At 44.9% G+C, this 18948-nt stretch overlaps 1 protein-coding gene across 23 annotated transcripts in view; it reads left to right on the forward strand.

Annotated features, from left to right (window-relative positions):
• Positions 1-18948, forward strand: part of HDAC4 (histone deacetylase 4) — a 231884-nt gene that overhangs the window by 85274 nt on the left and 127662 nt on the right. Inside the window, exon 1 of one of the 23 annotated variants that reach the window (XM_068686160.1) lies at positions 10250-10381. The exons of 21 other annotated variants lie outside the window; for them this stretch is intronic. Coding sequence is in view for 1 of the 2 variants with exons in the window: in XM_068686159.1 (XP_068542260.1) it covers positions 10570-10576 (7 nt within the window). In the remaining variant the exon portion in view is untranslated. Of the gene's footprint in view, positions 1-10249; positions 10382-10416; positions 10577-18948 lie in introns of those variants that run through there. One more of the 23 variants, XM_068686159.1, reaches the window with a different exon arrangement.

Consider the following 18948-nt stretch of genomic DNA (forward strand, 5'->3'; position numbering starts at 1 on the left):
TGTGTGTATGAATGAACGGTCTGCAAGAGCCTCTGGACTAATATTGTGACGTGCTTTTACAGGCTTTTGAAATCAAAGACTAATCCTGGCTTCGAAGAGGAAGGAGTGGGTAGTCCAGTTGGCCTAGCAGAGCAGAATGCCGTGTCTTTGTTAATTTATCCCTTCAAAGGAAGGGGATGCCCTCTCCCTGCACTGGATTTTCAGATACTTGCTTAGTTTCTATAGCGTGGCTGCTTCAAAAGCCCCTTCACAGAGGTACCAAATCAGCGTGGCGCAGTGGGGCTTTGAAGTGGGTTCAGATTGCTGGCTGGTCAGCCAGGATTTGGGGCTCCCGACAGGCTCATGCCTCTGCAGACAGCAGCTTGTTCATCCTTGTTCACACCGGGACATGTAAGAATGGGGATGCATGGCTTTATCAGGCTCTGGAAGCGTAGCTCGTGTGCTGAAAGGCTCGTCCTTTAGTGTTAAAAATACTCTTCCCTGTTCTCCACGGTGTCGGGGTGTGAGAGGGTAAATCATCATTAAAAGTGAGGTCTTCAGAAATCATTTAAATGCCAAAGCCATACACTAAGATTGAAACATTGTTTGCTTATTAGCTTCTTGTTAGCCTGTTGTTTGCATATTTACAAGCTGCAGCTATTCCTGTCAGAATAGCGTATTAATTACTGTATTAATTTTAGCACCGTGAAGATGCTCTTTATTAAGACAGTGAAGAAACGGCAGGTTAATGTACCTTGATAGTACATTAATGTGCCTCTGTAAAGCCAGGTTAATGCCTGTTGCAGTAAATACAAGGTTATTTCCTTGTATTTACTGCATTTTGCTATTTACTACCCTACAGGACAAAATGCAGCCCCTGCAACGAGCATAAAAGCAGCGTATTTCCAGCGGGAAGCAGCAGTGAAGTTCACCTTTGTAATTCATTGCTCAGCAAGGCAGGCGTTGTGTAACGCTTCAGCCGGCTCCCAAATTTCCCCCGATGATTTGCTGTATTGTTGTGTTTTTAAAAAGTTGCAGCACGCCCAGAATGCGGTCAGCAAACTGGAGGTTATTTATGCAGGACGGACGAGGGAATTGGCACATCTAGAGGCTCTCAGCAGCTCCCTGCAGAGCAGCAGGGAAGTTCAAGCGTTAGGACCTCTTCCCTTGGTTGATACTGCACCATAACTCATGTTTTGTTGGTCATAATCATAGGATAATTTAGGGACTCCAGCTCAAGCCCGTGCTTTGATTGTGTGTGGGGATAGATACAAGACATGAGTCTTTTTGCCAGCCCGTTAAGCACTCTTAGTGTGACCTGAAGCATTCATGTATGTGAAGCTCCAAAAACCAAACCACTTTTCCTGCAGCTTTGGGTTTTCTGGAGTGGGGACCATGCGGGGGCCTGCCAAAACGCGGTCCGTGGGTGTCCTGAGTTTGTGGAGTAGGAATAGCAGGAGCCCGAAGCTCCTAAACTCGATTTTGTTGTGTTTTGTCTTGGAAAACAATATTTGTCGCTTCCTTTCTTAAGCACAAGGAAACAGTTATTAAACGGAGGAGGTGGGATGAATTATTAATGGCTTGTTCCTCTTCTAAAAGCCGCACTTAAATCTTAAGTGTGCGAATACAGAACTGTTTTCTTTGATGAGAGGTAACTGGCAGGAAAGTTTGCTTTATTGCAAGACCCGGCATGCTATTTTTCTTTATTCTTCCCTCACCTTGTTCAGTTTATTAATTCACAGTGATTGAATCTAGATTTCCTTAGATTTCCTTAGTTCTGAATGTTTGCAGTGTTATTTTCACAATAAGCCTTCTCCCGCTTGCCCCAGCGAGGGAAAGGTTGCTTTGTGCTTCTGCTTTTGTACAAAAAGCAGGTGAAGGAGGGAAGAGCCTTTGAATGCGTGACAGTATTTATATTAAACTTTTCGACTTCTTAGAGAAGGAGGAGATGGCAAGATACGAGCAGACTTTTAAAGGCTCACTTGAATTGTTAATCAGTAATCTGTTCCCATTGCCTCTGGCTCTTCTAAAAATAACAGTACTGTGCAATGAATGAAAAGTGATAAATATTTCATGGAAAGTTGATCATGGATTTGAGGCATTTCTCGGTGGAAAATACTGCGTTTTTCAGATGTGATCCATCAGTGACTTTGCCATGTCCTGTTTTCCATGTGTGTAATGCAATCTATGCGTGCTTTGCCTGCATCTGCAACCCTAAAGAGACTTGGAAATGAAGATGAAGCCTGTGTGTGGCATTCTTTGTTGTTGGTTTTTTTTCTTCTCTTACATTTTCCAGGTAACGCTGTTGTCCTGTGGCTTGTAGCAAACATTGTGCTGCTTCTAGTTAGGAGACAAGTGCTTGTGTTTCCCTTCAAGGGCTGTTAAGGCTTCTGGAGAGTCCCGACACGCTGTCCTGATGCCTGCTGGTGGCTCTGCCCGTGAACCGGAGGGCGAGGGTGGAGGAGCAGCCGAGGACTGCTTCATTTGCAGCGTGTTTGCTTTGATCCAAGTTTCCTTCTCATCGGTGCGCTCTGTGCTACGGAGCTCCCCGGCGTGCTTTACGCCAAAATTAACTAGGGATGGTTTATTGCTACGGGGGAGGTAGATGCCGTCGGTCTGTGCCCAGCGGCCACATGCATTCCCAGGGTTTTAGGAATTCCTATTCTGACACAAGATGCATTTAGCAAGATCCTAGAAGCTCTTCCCCGGCGTATATTGATTTTCAGGACTATATTTGGCTCTGCTTTTTCTTTGGACAGTGGAGGGAATATCAGGTGAATGGCTTGTGCAGTGATGCCTAAAATCATCCAGCTGCTGATTTGGAGAATTGCTGTTCACTGATTAAACAGACCTTTACTTTCCCTTTCTGTTACTTTTTCCACTTGCCCACCTGCTTCCCACCCCTGCCCCCAAAAACCCACTCCATACCCAAAAATGGCTCGGGCAGAGACGCAGTTCACTGCGTAAACAAACAAAAAGTGTAACCTAGTTACTTCAAAATGGAAAACCCCAGCAATGCTGACGGGCCAAGTTAACGTGAGACTACTGCCAATTTGTAATGACCTAACTTTGTTTTGCCTTCTTAAGTGTTCGGGCCTTGAAAGATGGGATGATGTCTTCAACAAATAGGGTCTTTCGAGAGCTGGGTGGCAATGTGAGCACTTAGCTCACCTGTACGGTTTCCTTCTGTGTGTCCTTGCTTTCCTAAACCACTGACTCTCCTGACTTCTCAAAGAGTACCTGTAGGAATGTCGTCCTCCCTCCTTGCCATCTTCTTACTACCAAACCACATCTGTCACCAAGCAAATGGGACAGCAGAGTTTTCATTTGGGTATGAATGCAGAACGAACTCATTCACACCGCAACCATCTCCTTTAGATTTATGGTTGGGGCTGAATTAGCATTCGCCACTTAAATGGCTTGATTTGAGGTCTACCTTAAGCCAGTGTCTCCTTTAACTTGAAACAAGTGCTTATGATTAAATATCTGCTCCTTTGGCTTAACTAATATCTTGTGATTTAAACCACTCAATTGTTACTACTTTTCCATCTGTTTTTCATTCAAGAAATTGTGTCATATTGGATGATTCATTCATATTTGATTAGAGATTTCATTATAAGCTAGTCTTAAGTTTTTATGATCTAATAAAAGGCTTTGGAATCACTGACTTGGAACTGTAATTGTAATATCATGCAGAATAAATGTACTGCACATTTTAATGATACTTTGCTATATATTTTTTATGCTGTTACAGTTCTTGCTAGTGAATTGTGTAAGGTGAATTTGTTTAAAAGTTCCTAACGAAATTCAACAACTGACCATTTCCACTAGACAGAGGAATTCTCCATAAGCTATTGTAGCAGCTCTCCAAGTTGCACTGAAGGGCACAGTCAATGAAATTTTGGTCAAAACGCACCTTCCTTAGCCCATGCTTGTAGTCCTGTTCATTAAGACGGTCATGCAGTAATGATATTATGAAGGTCTTTAAGATCCCGAGTTGTTGAGGTATCATGGGCATTGGGTAAGTGATTTTATTTTCAATAAGGAGGGTGGATCTGCCACCAGCGTGCAAATTGCTTCTTGGATGAAATAAATGAATGCACTTTTTTTTCAACTTCTACTAAAACTTGACGAAACTGTTAGAACAGGGCATTTAAAATATATATCTATTTTAAAAATTTAAAATATATTTAAATATATATAAATATATAATATATAATATAATAAATATAATATAATATAATATAATATAATATAATATAATATAATATAATATAATATATATAAAATATATATTATATTTATATATATATATATATATTTTATATATATTGCAAGGAGCTGCATTTGTGTGCTTTTTTTTTAGTATTCCAAAATTGTCTTAAACTTTTAAGTACTTTTCAGTTTTGTAATAACTTATTTCTGTCCTTTAAATATTTAAGGAATTACTTTATTAGAAAAATTTTACACCAAGCTATTTTCTGCTGTACTTTTTGTAACATTGATCTGTACAGGGAAACTATCAGAGTAGATTTTATCCCTCAGCCATAATATATTTTTCTCAAAATGATTACGTACAAGATATTATGCACCGTATTTATTGTGACTCAAAGATCGCAAAAAATGGCAAACCCCAAAAGGTACAGAAGGAACACACAAACACCTGTGTAATATGTTAGAAAAAGAATAGAGGATGCTGCTTGGCTGGCCTGCCCTGAGTCGAGCTGTGAGAAAATGGTTGCACCTCATCAGTGCTGCTCTTGAGAAGCCAGGTCTTGTCGCAGACATTGCTGACAGCTTACATTCAGCTCTTATATTAGAGGATTAATTCAAATTGGCTCTTTTAGTTGTACCAGGACAAATAGGCTGACACCCTGTTCAGCGTGGGTGTTTCTGTGTGACTGCTTGGGCAGAAATTGTGGCTTCATGGCAAATGTCACCGGGACCCTGGGATGGGAGCTGCGGAGGGAACAGATTGAACAGAGCAGGGAAGCGATGAAGGTGCGGCTATTTTGGGGTGAAGATCAATGAACAGTGATCCTGGGGTGCAGAGAGGTTTCCAGGTGATGGACAGAGCTTGAGGAGGTGGGATGGTATGGGTTGTACCCACCAAGAGGGGTTTGGAGACGTAGGCACAGAAGCTGGAGCATGGGTGTGTTCCCTGTAGACCTCTGGGGGAATGCTTTTTGCACAACTTTATACTAAAGCAATGTATAGTTTATACAATTAAAAATCTCAGCCGAGCATGTATCCCCATCCACAAGGAAAATAAACTCACAGGTGTCTGCAAATGGACACCTCGTCCTTGCAAGCCCCCTTTGGAAGCGGATGGCCGTAGCGAGGCTCCCTTGCATAACAGCACCCTGGAGACCTGGCCTGTAATCTCTGCATCAGGGCCGGGCTTGTTTGAGCGGCGCTTTGTGGCATGTGTGTTAGAAAGGCATCCAGGCCTTTTTCTGCAGGAATACGATAGTTCCTCACATGACTTAAAAATATCTGTGATTCATTCCAGCGGTTCATTACTCTGGAATGAAGAGGCTCTGCGTTTGGTGCCAGCTTACTCTGTGACCTTTGGCAAATCACTTGGCTTTTCTTCTCTTCCCCTAAAAGCGGGTAATAACAGTATCTGTCTGTCTTCCTAGGGGTTTGCTGCGGTCGTCACCAGCACAACACCTGCAGCAGATAGTAGGAAATTAAAATTAATTTGGTCCACATCATATCCAGGTTGTCGTCTGGGCACCCAAGCTGGAATCGGCGTTGGTCTGCTTTCTGTCTGTGGAAACTCAGTGTCCAGGGTAGAAGTGTGAAGCTTGAATTGTTGGTTCTCTGAGAAAATCAATTAGTCCATACTAAACCTCGTAGTAGCATCAGGTTTGTGTGCAGTAAATTTAAGGGTTTTTCCTTGATTTTTTTTTCTTTTTGTAGGCTTTTGCTTTAATATAATATAGGTTTGGGTAAATGTAATACATTGACTAATTCATTCCGTGGATGTATTTTTATGCACATACACAATGAGTTCCTATTGAGTAAATAATGTATTGTGGGAGTGAATGAGTTGGATGGAGGTAAAAAGAATTTGCAGGAAATAATCGGGGCTTCTGAACTGTTGGAAATGCAGGGAAATGGGAGAATGACAAGAACTGAAAAAAAAAAAAAACACCTTGTCTGAGGATGAAAGCCATGGCAGTGTTTGGAAGATGTTTAGAATATTCTCAATGTTAAATCAGCACCATGGGAGTTTTAAATGGGGAAAAGTTGAAATGGTGGAGGCGAAAGAACACTTCAGAGAAGTGGCAGTGGTTTCCTGCGTTTCAGCGTGTTTTTCTTCTTTTAATACAGTCTGTCTGAATTCTTTGTTCTTGTACTTTCTTTGAACTTGGAACATTTTGGCCAGACTTCTCCTGATAGTTGCCATCCTTAATTGAAACAACGGTAACCTTGCTGCTGTTTAAATGCAGGCTTTTGGAGACCTGAGCGAAATACTGCACTCGCACCTTATTTTGACAACTAACTTAATAAGAGGCTAAAGCTTTGCGTTTCACAACTGATTAATCAGAAGTAAATGCAGCCGGTGCCGCCTGAATTTTATTCTGATGCCTTGAGCCAAGCGGCAGGAACCGGCATTTCCTTGTGTTGCGTTTCCCATAAGCTGTCTTATTTATAGCTTACTGCAAGGGGAAGGCAGTGTAGCTAGTGCTGAGATAAGCCTGGGGGCCGGGGGAGCATTATCGCACCCGCACGCGGTGTCAGCGAGGCCACGGGCGGCTCCGAGCCCTGTAGCTGCCCTGTTGCGTGCGAGCGTCGTCGCTTTTGGGGAAGGGTTGTGGGCTGGGAGATCTGTGCCCACACTGGAAATGGTGTGAGCAAGCACCGTCTTGTCTTGTAGCGGGGCTCCGGGGCACTAAAATCTCTCCAAACTTGCTTTCTGGCTATTGTGGGTGTTTTGTAGCGCCTCTTCCTATCTGTTCTTGCTCCGTTCCAAGCTGGGTTAGCAATCTGCTCATATAAATGTATATATTTCTGAAAGTGTTTCCCACATCAAAAAAGCTCTCCCCAAATCAAAAAAAAATCATGGAAATATAGAATTGTTTGGGGTGGGAGGGACCTCAAAGCCCCCCCAGTGCCACCCCTCAAGCAGAGCAGGCCCCATCCAGCCTGGCCTTGGGCACTGCCAGGGATGGAGCACCCACAGCTCCTCAGGGCAGCCTGGGACAGCACTTCACTGCCCTCAGAGGGAAGAATTTCTTCCTTACATCTAATTTAAATCTACCCTTTTTCAGTTTAAAACCACTACCCTTTGTCCCAGCACCACGCTCCTCCTGACAAAGCATCCCTCCCCAGCTTCCCTGTAGCCCCCATTAGGCACTGGGATGAAATGTTGAGGAGCAGGAATACTGAAATCCTGGTTCCTCATGGTCCCCTCTGGCTCGTTTGGTTGGGATTGCCCCAGCAGGGCTGTTCTGCCTTGCCCCACAGTGGATTTGGAGGCTCCATGCCAGGGAACACCTGGGTGGTGGTGATGCCAAGGGGTGGTCAGGGCATGGTGTGCAGCAAGGCTCTGGGTCGGGGCGTTTCAGCCTGGCTGGAAGCTGCTCCAGCAAAGCTCGATGGCATCTCCTATGTATGGGGACAGCCCCTTCCCAGCCACCACCGAGGGCATGGCCCTGATGGAGCCGGGCTGTAGGCCCCAGGCCTTCACTAGGCCCAGCGTGAGCCCCACCTGGAGCCGCTCAAACCCCATCCGTCTCCTGGTTCCTCGCCCTGTGAGCCCACAGCCCTGAGGTGCTCCACGTGTTTGGGGGTTTCCAGGACCCACACAAGCAACACGTGGTCACCTCCTCTTGTGCAGGCACTGCCTGGTCTGTCCCCAGAAGCTGAGTCTTGGGCACACAGTATTAGAGGAGTGGATGTCCCTTGGGCGTGCTCTTCAGTTGATGCTGCTCAAGAAAACACATGAAAGCTCAGTGTCACGAGTGCTGTCTGCATAATCTCGCCTTTGATCTCTGTATTGATGATAATTATTTATCATATACAAAGCTGCTTTCTTTCTTTTTTTAATTTTGGTGCGCAATCACAAAGAAAACATTCCTTAATCCTCTTGGGTGGGAATGATGTTCATGCTTCTTTCTGACCTTGTTAAGCCATGACACCTGGAAGTGAAGGCATTGGATTTTATTCCATTTTTGTGACGACATCAAGCTTTTTAAACATCTCTTCCGTCTGTTTAAAAATTAAAATGTGTAGATGCATTGAAATGTGTGGTGCTTCTCTTGCTCTCCCCCTGGAATGCAGAGAAGAATGGCTGAACTGTACCACAAACCCTCTGAAATTCAGGTGCAACCTCATTAGCACAGGTGTAACTATGACTCCTATTTCATTGGTAAGATGTCTTTTACTGGTAGGAAGGAGGGTGGAGGCAGAGCAGGACCCTTTCAAATGCCATACTCATGTTGTAGGGCTTGCAGGAAGGGGGGCCATGGAAGCAGGGTGGTGCGCTAGTCTTGTTTGGAGCAAAGATCTCCTTTTAGGAGGAGACATCCCATAGACATCCTGTAACACAGATCTGTCACACCAGGACTGGTGTCAAAGTGGACAAATTACTGCTGCTTTGCAGCTCTGCCTGCCCACTTACCCAGGCTTACCCAGTTTGGGGGCTCTGAGGCACACGATGCAGATCTGACAGCCAGCAAGAGGAGTTTTATTCCATTTCTGAAGTTGTTCGGTGATGATAAATGTTTTCACTTACTGATTTGATTTTATTTTGTTCTTGTTAGAGAAAAGTAGAGATCCAATGTCTCAGGATCAGAAATAGGTTTATGATGGTATTTGTGATCTACTGGCAGGAAAAAGTAAGCAAAACTAATTCTTGTTCTTCTGACAGTAAGCCAAGGAGCTGGTATGCTTGTTATTTAAATTGGAAGTTTCTTAAGATGGTATTAGACCTGCCCCATCTGTCTTAGCACAGGCTAGATGGCAAAGGATTTTGCTTAGTAAAGTTCTGCTGATAAATCAGAGAGCTGAGCGTGACAGTAATTCCTTTGAGCTAATGTGCTGCAGAGCTCAAATATGATATGAACGTGGCACACCTAGGTCCTGGGGTCCGGGAACATTTTGACCTGATTCTTCCAACTAATCAGAAAAGAGCATGATTAAACGGGTGGCAGATAGCTGAAAGTATCAGTGAAGCATCCCCTTCAGGATGGGATTATATGTGCTCAGCGCCTGCCTGCCTGCGTACCCAGACCGAGATGCAGCCAGAGCTGGAAGCGCTTCCTGCCTCTAAATAAAAAAAAAACTTCTTCAGGAATCTGTCTGTCACTTGCATGAATTTCCTTAAAATATTTCTGAGCAGGTTTTATTACTGTGTTTCTGAGTGAAAGGTATTCTACAAGCTGAACAGGACTGGCCACGCTGCTGCTGGCAGCCACGGGGCATTCCCAAGTGGGCACGGAGACACAGAGCTCGACAGGCATGCTGAGCTCCGTCCCCTGAAACTGAAACAGGTCGTGTAGTGCAGGTTTGCACTGCCTCTGAAGTGCCCGTGTGAGGCTACTAAACCTCACAGGTTATGTTGTGGAATTTAAAGCCAGTTTGTTTCAGAGAGAATGGCTCCTCCTGTGCTTCTCCTACCTTCGATGGCATGTGGGGTCTAAAAATGCAGCCAGTTTACCCTGCTAGAAAATACATTGTGCAGTTTGGCAAGCTGCAAGTGGGGAAAAAAGAGAAAGAACACATGTACACATGCATGTCTTTCCATCACTGTAGGTATATATAGATATAAAAAATAAATTTTCTTGCATATTATGTGTAGATCCCTGTAGGTGAAACGTGTGCCCTGAAGCAGTGCCATACAAAATCTAGATCTTTGTCCTCTATTCATAAAAAATCACAAAATCTAGATCTTTCTCCTCTATTCTTAGCTGTGGTTTTCAGGCTGTGGAGTTAAAAACCTGTAGGAGCTGGTGGGTTATAAGGTTTTGGTGTGAAGAAGGCAGGAAAAATGGCTGGAGAGGAAGAGGATTGAGTCAGCCCTGTGTCAGAAGTGTCTTGGTCCAAGCACAGCCCAAGAGAAGCTGGAGAATCGTCTGTTTTGCATCATGTGGATAATACCACAAGATGATTTTATACCTTGGGCCAAGCTACTGGAGTGGCAGAGCCCCAAAAACTGGTTGCAGGTGATAGTGCAGAAAAAAAGGGATGGGGTAAGATGTGTCACATCTTCAATAGAGTGCGAATTAACATAGCTGCCCCTTTATATTAAGGCCCTCAGCCATCAGCACTGTGTAGGAGAAAACCTCATTGCCTCGTGTCTGTTATTTGTGTCTTACGCCTTACACCTGTAAGTGGGGGGGAAAAAAAGGACTTGGGCTTGAAGCAGCTGCGTTGTGACAGGATAACGAAGGTGAGCAATTTCTGCTTTCTGCTGCCCTGGCAAGTGAAAGGATCAAAGCTGGAACACTTTCTCTTTGGGTGCTAAAAAGTAATTGCATTTAAACCAAAATTACCAGCACTCTTGCTAGGAAAAGGTTTGCTCCTGAAGGGCTCCTGCCCTCGCTGTGGAAAGCAGCAGAGGGCTTCTCCTGCTAATTCATGTGCGGTAGGTTCTGGGGACAGCTCGGTGGCAGTGCTGGTGGGAAGCTGCGCCTTGTGGCGTACCTGCCTTGCCTTAGAGATGTTGAATTGCACGGGGATTACTCACTGGGGTCAGTAGCAGCGACTGCATATTTGAGGTTGAATGGGAAGCTTTCACTTTTAATGCTTTTCTTTTTTTTTTTTTTTTTTTTTTTTTGGTGTGGCGTAAAGTGTGGGTTGTGATTTTTATGAAGTCAGCGGCATTGTTAATGGTGCTTTGTTGGGGGGGGGAAGCTTGTTGCCAGAAAAACTCGGCTCCCAAATTATCCCTTCCTTATGCTGCTTTGAACACGTCGTCTGCACCTGAAGGGGTCATTTTCAGCTGGGGGTGGGATTGAGAGTGTCGTACTGCAGCCCCAGATAGAGCCAGAGGATGGGGAAATCTTTTCCTGCTGGGATTTAGGAGGGATGTCCCAGGGGAGGAGCACTTGGAATGGTTGAGCTCTGCTTGGTCGGGCCCTGCCTTACCTCGTGGTGCTAAAAACGAATAAAGGATCTCCTTTGGGACCTGCGGTGGTGGCTGGCACCTGCTCGTGCAGCACCGTCACGGTCTGGTGCAGCCCGTGGGAGTTGGGGTGTGCTGGGGGGGGTTGCGAGGTTTTTATCCTCTTCTTTTAGGGGAACAGCGGTCTCTTGGTAATGCATGTGTGCATCTCAGCCCTATCATCACAAAGTTAGTTAAAGTGCAAGGGAAAGATGAGGGTGATCGGTCTGTTTTGTGTCCGAGCTCTTGGATTGTCTCTGTAACCCTCCGTGGGCGCATCTAGTTGTTGAGTTTTTTAATGTAATTAGAGTGAATAAGGGAAAAAAAGGACACCTGAAATAACTTTACAGTACTTGTTGCTCCTCTTATGTACTTCAATGACCCGCCTGATAGTTTGTCTCCCAAGTGCTTCAGAAATGAAGTGCTACTCTGTTCTGCAGGTAAACGTGCCGTGTCTTTATCAGGGGCAGAAACGGGGGATGATGCCCCACTCACACACCTCCTCTGCAGATCCTGCTCTGAAATTCTGTGGCCGTCTTTGTGGAAACAGCTCCTGCTCAGAGCTCGATGGGTGGTTTTGGGTTCATGCTGGCAATGCTCGCTTGTAGAGCTTCGTGGCTGGGCACGTGTGCTTGCAATGTGGAAGAGGAATAAGGATTTATCAACTTCAAGCTTTTCATTTCCAATGGTGTGTGTTTTTTTCAAAGGGAGGGGAGCAGGTATTTGAAGTGAAAGTCAGTAGTAAAAAAAAAATAAAAATAAAGTGATACTAAAATTGCAGAGATTTAGAATGAAAGCATAGGAAAAGGTTTAACTCCAGTTTAGATAATTGCTTTGTATTAGCCTTGATAGGTGATATGGTAGTGTCCAGATGCTGGTAAGAGATGGAAATTAAATAGCAGGACAGGCATTGGCTAGGTGGACACAAATATCAAGAATCCCAAATAAGCAGCCAAGAAACCCATCTAGCTTTAAGTGAAGCCAAGTACGTACAATATCTGTAATTAGCTTTCTCTTATTTTGAGGCAGAACAAGAGAGAGGGGGTAATTTCACCTTGTTTGGTGTACCAGGGAGTGGGGGAACCACTGCAGAAACTCCTGGTTCATCTTGATTTGGGAACACACAAATTATGCCACTGTTCTCTACACTTTCTGCTCCTGCAGCCAGCTAGTGGGGACCCTGTCGCTCAGTACAAAAAAAATATAAGATTATCTTTACAATCAACATGAAAACAATACACATGGATCCTAAAATGAAAAAAGCAACCCTTGGATTTCCATTTTGCACAGGGCGTATATGTTCGCAGTGATGACACAGGGATCTTGCATAGAAAGAGGCTGGTTTGTGTTTTGAGTGATGGGTGGCAGAGAGTTTGGAAAGTCAGCTCTTAGGGAAAGGCTTCTGGTGTCAGACCACGTATTGCAGGTCTGGGGATGCTCTTCTGCCCTGGTGAACGCTGGCTTCGAGATCCCTAGCTCAGCTCGGCCTCTAGTTATGGCGTTGTGATTAGCACCTTCTGTGATGCATGAAATCTGCCTGGCTTGGGTTTTTTAGGTCAGAGGTTGGACTCGATGATCTTGAGGTCTCTTCCAACCTAGAAATTCTGTGATTCTGTGTTTCTGATGGGTTCCTGTTTCTGTTTTTCTCTGTTCCTCCGTGTGCTGTCTCCTTTTTTTGTGCCGTCTTTGCGCTTTTTTCTTTCTATAGCAGAATTGCTTAGGGCTGATTTTGCTGCTTCAAAAGGGGCGAAAAAGCCTTTTGCGGGTGACCGCCTGACCCGATCCCTGCAAGCGCTGCTCCTGCCGCAGCGAAGCCATGAAATGTTCAAGGGGTCTGGTCAGCAGCTGGGAGATCACGGGCTGCTTCCACATCTGTCTCCGCATCTCTGCAGCCCTGGGGCTCGTGCAGGACCCGGAGAGATGAGGGAGCAGCAAGGCAGCCTGAGCACGGGGCCCAGTCCCCACGAGGAGAGGGGCCATCTCAGCTGGGTTGCTGCTTTCCCTTTGACGTCCAAGCCTCCAGCTCCCCACACCACGAGTTGTCCTAGAGCACAGTGCTCAGGGCACTTTCACCAACAGAGGAAGGAATTGGGATTTGACTTAGATGCTCCCAGTGCTGCTTGCCACCCCTCCTTCCCCCGAAAATATTCACTTACAGGTGTGGGCTGTACATTTTCAGGGTCAAACCCAGCCGTACTTAAGGAAAATCATTTGTCGGATGAATTCTGCTGTGAAATCGGGTTCTTGTAAAGAGGAATCAAGTCACGTCTTTTGCACAGAGGGGGGAGCTTTGAAGTTTTGCTGCTGTTTGCTGGGTTTGAACAGGCTCACTGCAGTGCCATGCCAAGAGAGAAGCAGAAAATGCAGTTACTTGGCAACTTGTCCTATACATCACCGAACCCGACCAAATTCCTGAAGCTTGTAAACACTCGTACACTTCTGCCAAGCAATAGCTCTCTTGTGCTGTTTATCACATGCTTACCAATGTATGTTTTTCCATGAATTTTTTTAAATAAGGATTTAGGCTGCAGTTTGGAGGTTTGGCTACGTGTAAATGCACTAACAAAGTTATTGATGCTGTCAAAATTACTGATGCCAGGATAGAGCACGGGAGCTACACCAGAGTTCTCCTGCAGAAGAAGAAAAATCACTTTTGAGTGAAATGTGTGAGAGAGCAGACAAACACGAATTATGTGCAATACAAAAATCATCTTATTAAGAAAACTTCTAGCTCTTTAAAGCTGCTTTATTTATTTTTTGTCAAGCAATCCTAGAAGATGCTAGTTGTTAAGTTGGTGTGCAGTTGAAAACACTCTAAGCTTTATCCCAGAAAATTGCTTCCTGCTTATGATAAGAACTTCCACTGCCAAGCAGCACCATCACGGCATTGTGTTGCACCTTCGAGTTACGATATTAACTGCTATTTTCTATCTAAATACTGCTTTACGTCTGCTTTACGTCTAAATGCCTAAGTTGCATATCGCTTGGTGAATACAGCTGCCTGTGAGCACTGAGAACATCTCCGACTCCGGCATAGATGGTGATGAAGGTTAAACCCTGCTTAAATCTGACGCCTCCTTGATGGGTTCAGCACTGCCTGTTAAATGGGTCTCTGCCTCGTTACCTGTCTCTGTCAATCCTGCGGAGCAAAGGAGAGCTGCAGGGTCGTGAATGTTACCCTTCCTTCCTTCCTTCCTCAGGCAAGGCAGGTTTGCCATGGCAAACCAGATCTGATCTGCTAATCTTAAGCTATTCATTTTCACAAGCAGTGGATCTTTAGCCTTACGTGTGCCAGGTGGGCTTGCTGCCGGCACCACTTGTGAGGCTATGGTCAAAGCAAGGAGAAATCAGGTTTAAAATTTCAAGACCTCACTAAATAATTTTTTTTTTTTTTTTTTCCTTCCAAAGGACCAGCTAGATGTCGTATTGCCATGTTTTTGCTGCTGTCAGTATGGCTGGAAAAGCTTCTTCATCCATCTGAGGCAGGTGCATGCCTTTAGTGGGAGGCTTGAAATCTCTTCCTTTTTTTTCTTTTTGAAACAAGTCATCATAGAGCATTGCAAATCTGCTGTGTAGGCTTGGTCCAAGCCTACCTCTGTGCCCTGTCTGAGCTGAAGGTGAGTGGCGTTGGCATCCCTTGTTATTTGTAGCCCAGCGTTAGGATTTTCAGCATGCTGTGGTGCTAGGCTTTGAAAGCCTTGCTTTATTGAACTTTAGGGCACAAGTAATGAGAAATGATGCTAGACGTTTCCCGTGAAAGGCTTCCTGTGAAACCTTGAAACTCGTTTATTGGAGAAAATGTTCAATTCGTGATTTTGTTTTAATCTAGTGGCAATCTGCCGGTGTCGCCGCTTCTGAGGCTCCCCAGGGATGGACGTGGCAGTGGTCGCAGGTGGATGGTGCAGGAATCTTCCCCCAGCACTGCTTGTTGGGAGGTGCCATGGACTGTCCCCAGCTCTGGCCGTGCTATTCAGGCTGTCCCATGCTGAGCTGTCCAGGGAAATTAGTAATCACACCCTCACCCAGCGTGGGGCCGAGTGGGAGGAAGGACAGAAACCGCTAGATGCCTTTGTCGAGCTTTTGCGCAGGCTTTTGATGGTATCATTTTTCCATTAACTGCGAGCATTTACACTGAAGTGGCACAGAATCAAAGTGCTGTTGGTTACGTCTCCGCTGGTTTTGGTGTGGTACAGTCGTGTACTACACCAGGGATTTCAGAAACTACACGTTTCTTAGGCGTAAATCAGGGCAGATGGTAAAACCGAGTGACCTCCCAAATCCAACAGGCTTGCTCACCAGAAACCAGCGGGCTCCTTTCTGTACCCATAACATCTCCTGGCAGCCCGGTTCTTGCTATACCAGCTTAGTTTTGTCGTCTCCTCTTGCAGAACGGCCTCCGTGTCTCCGGTCAGCTCAGTAACCCAGCTCCTCCATGCCCATGGGAGGGGTTGTGCATAGCCGTGAAGTGGAAACATGCAAATTAAAGCGCGCTAAATCACGGGAGGATTAGGCTGCAGTGATTTAAGGCTGCCTTATTTCGGCATGGAAACATTTAGATGGAATTTATCATACTTTGAGTTCTGCTTGTTGTCTGTGGAGCTGAGGTGGGTGGTCCCACTCGTAGGCAAACACAGAGATCTGTCTCTTTCTAGAAGTTTCTGTGTACCAGAGGTAGTACCAGCAGCATTTTGGAAATGCTACGTGCTAATCTGAGACCATCAGCCTTGGTGTTTAGGGCAGTAATGTGTGCTGCGGGAAGGGACATCTTGCAGGAGAGGACCGGGATGCTCCGGGGATGCAGTGAGGGGCAGTTTGGTATCACCGTGGTATTGCAGGGCTGTTTGGTTTCCCTGTGCTGGTACAGGGAACTACCAGAAGGACGGGTTAATTTTTCCTTCCCTCTCTCCTGAGGGTCCTTTCTGAAACCCCAGGTCTGTGCCCTTTGGGAGGGCAGAGCAGATCGGGGCCTCCCGCAGCCCTCGTGCCCTGTGGGGTGCAGGAGCTTGGTGTGGCCTCCGAGCACGGTGCTTACTGCGGGCCTTCATTGTCGTGGCAATTAGTTTGGCCCTGCAAAAAAAAAACTTATTTTGCTAGTTGAAAAGCCCTTTGCTGCAGCCCCAGAGCCCGCAAGCACCTGAGTTTTTCCCTTCGCCAGTGCTTGCACACTGTAACCCAGTTGTTTTGCAGTTTCTGTGGATTTATCCATCTCCCATCCTTCACGGTGGTGTATCCATCCTTCAATGTCTTCCAGACGTTGTGGTCTTTTTCTCTGCGGTTGTTTCAGTTCTTTAACGCCCATCTTAGAAACCAGACACTGGAACCGTCAGTGTTTATCGGTGCTGTTTAGAAGTAAAATCCTCTTTATGCCCTCTCTCTATTTTTAGGATTTATGAGCAAGAATTGCTTTTCTGAGGACGATGCTCTAAAGGGAGCTGAGCAGTTCATTTTCACACATGCTGCTGTGTTTTATGAATATTTCAAATGGTCTGGCTTGCCTTGCAAGGATGGCTGTTTCTGTAATCTGTTGGTTATACGTCTTAGTGGATGAATTCTCTGTGCTGGAAGAAGAAAAAAACACCACACACCTTAAGTTCAGATTTTCTGTAAATGACGTGGCACTTTGAGACATATGAATGCTTTATAATTGGTTCATATTCATAATGCTTTAATTGGTTCATATGAATGCTTTTCTAAACCTTTAAGAAAAAGGGGATATGAAGGGAGATGTCAATGCAAGTCAGCCTTGTCCTCCTCTCTCCGTTGGCCTCTTGTCTTCACCTGAGAAGCTCTTCAGGGCTGTTGCAGGCTCCTGCCAGGAGTTTAATGTTCAGCACAACCTGGGAGCTCAGTGCGGGGCTTCTGGAGGCAACCATGATGCAGAAATGAGAGGGACGGTACTTGAATGTAGTGAGGGAGGGGGGATTTTGGGGTGTAGTACCTGGTGTAGGCAGGAGAGAGGAGGATGGACGAGCTAGTGGGCCAGCGAGCCCTTTCCCTTCAGTCTGTAGGGCTTAGGTGAGTGGGCTGCGAGAGGTAGCTGCTGTTTAAGCTGTGGCTGCACGGATCTTGCATTAGTTATGAAATTGTCCCGCTGACGTTCATTTCTAGACTCATTTCTTGGTAATAACCACGGGTACATACTGTTTCAAGAAAGCAATGGACAAATTATTTCCATCTCTACTTGTCTCCAGTTACATTAAATCAACTTTAACCTTCCTAAACTTGTCTTTAAAGCAGCCTTCTTCAGCTTACCTCCTGTAGCTGTTCTTCAGCTGCATGCCCACATGTCCTTTTTTATCTTTTTCCAGTTTTCTGAATGCCTTTTGTCCATGTCTCCCCTTTGTAACCTAGTGTCCTCTTAAGCCTTGGTCAGCTGAATCACTGAACCCTCTTGAGGTTCTTTCCAAAACCTTTTATCCTTTTCAGTGCTCTGAAGAAAAGTCATTTTTATTTTGGGTAAGGATACAAAAATATTTTTCTGTCCTCATATATATATATTTTAAGTCTCTCACCTTTGAGCTTCTTGCAGCATCTTGTTCCTTCTTGCGGAGGAATAGGTCCCACTCTTAAATTTCCTAAATAAGAGTGTTTAATTCACTGGCACTGTGTCACTCATTTTATTCTCTTTGTTTTTACCACTCTTGGAGTTTTTGAGCTGCACCTGGGATTTAGGTTTTGCATTAGCTTCTATATATGCTCCCCCATAGCCCTGCAGTCAGGCTGGGTGCTACACTGGAACTCGCACCAAAATCCCATTCTGCAAAGAGCGTGGTGTTTTATTCTCTAAACAGCAAGAAATGTTGAAGGAGATGCTTTAGTATTTCAGGTTTCTTTTTAAGCAATGTTTACATGGATGAGCATGGTGAGCAAACCTCCTGACCTCGGAGGTTACGTTCCAAGGAACAAAACCAACTCTTTGTGGAAGTGTTTTGACAATTCAAGTTTAACTACGATGATATTTATAGTTACCATATCAAGACCATGTTTTTTTTTTTTTTTATTTTTTCTAAGACTGCTGTTTCTTCACCAAGCACAATAAAATCGTATTTGATCCTAAAGGACTCGTGCATGTTAAGCAATGTTAACCTGCATCGCCTTACTCGCTGGAGTAATGTATTCTTTGTGAGACTCCATACAATTATAGCTAAATCTGGATCTTAACTGTTGTGGTGTTGTGGATATTTTGTGTTAAAACTCATCCTGTATCTCTCTGGCTCTCCACATGTATGGGAAGAAGTGCCCCTGCAAACCAGATAAAGGAGGTAATGTTCTGGTCTTCAGACTGAGATATTTTCAGCAGAATGAGTGCTGAATTGTTGTCCCCCCTTTAAAAGGCCGTGCTGATGTCAGTGGCTTGAAGGCTGTGCATAAATGCCAAGAAAAAGCTTGCTTTGAGTGCGGATGTCGCTGTGACGTTGGAGAACTTGTCATGCGTGGAGTACTCCTAGGATGGGGGGCGCAAGAAAAATCTGCCATCCTCTTTCAGGATTTGGGTACCAGCAACTGAAAGGCTGATTGTTCCTCTTAGTCTGCGCTGATTCAGATGGGTTTCCTTAACAAAAGGGTTTTGTAATTATTCTCAGGACTTTGTCAGCCTTCTACATTTAAATACGTTCACTTTATCTGGTGCATCTTTTTTAAAAAAAAAAGTTTTTAATAGAAATCCTAACTCGAGTGTTTCATAGTATTTGCTTTAAGGAAGTGAAAGACATGGTTTTGTGGAAATGAGGAAGTGCCGTAACGTAATTTTTCTGTACTGTCATGGAATCGGAGGATTTTGAGGTTGTCAGAATTTCTCTAGAAAGCTATTTATTTTTGAGCTTCTCTTAAGGTGGCCTATTTTGTTCTGCACA

This window comes from Anas acuta, chromosome 6 (assembly GCF_963932015.1).
Source record: "Anas acuta chromosome 6, bAnaAcu1.1, whole genome shotgun sequence".
Classification (NCBI taxonomy): domain Eukaryota; kingdom Metazoa; phylum Chordata; class Aves; order Anseriformes; family Anatidae; genus Anas; species Anas acuta.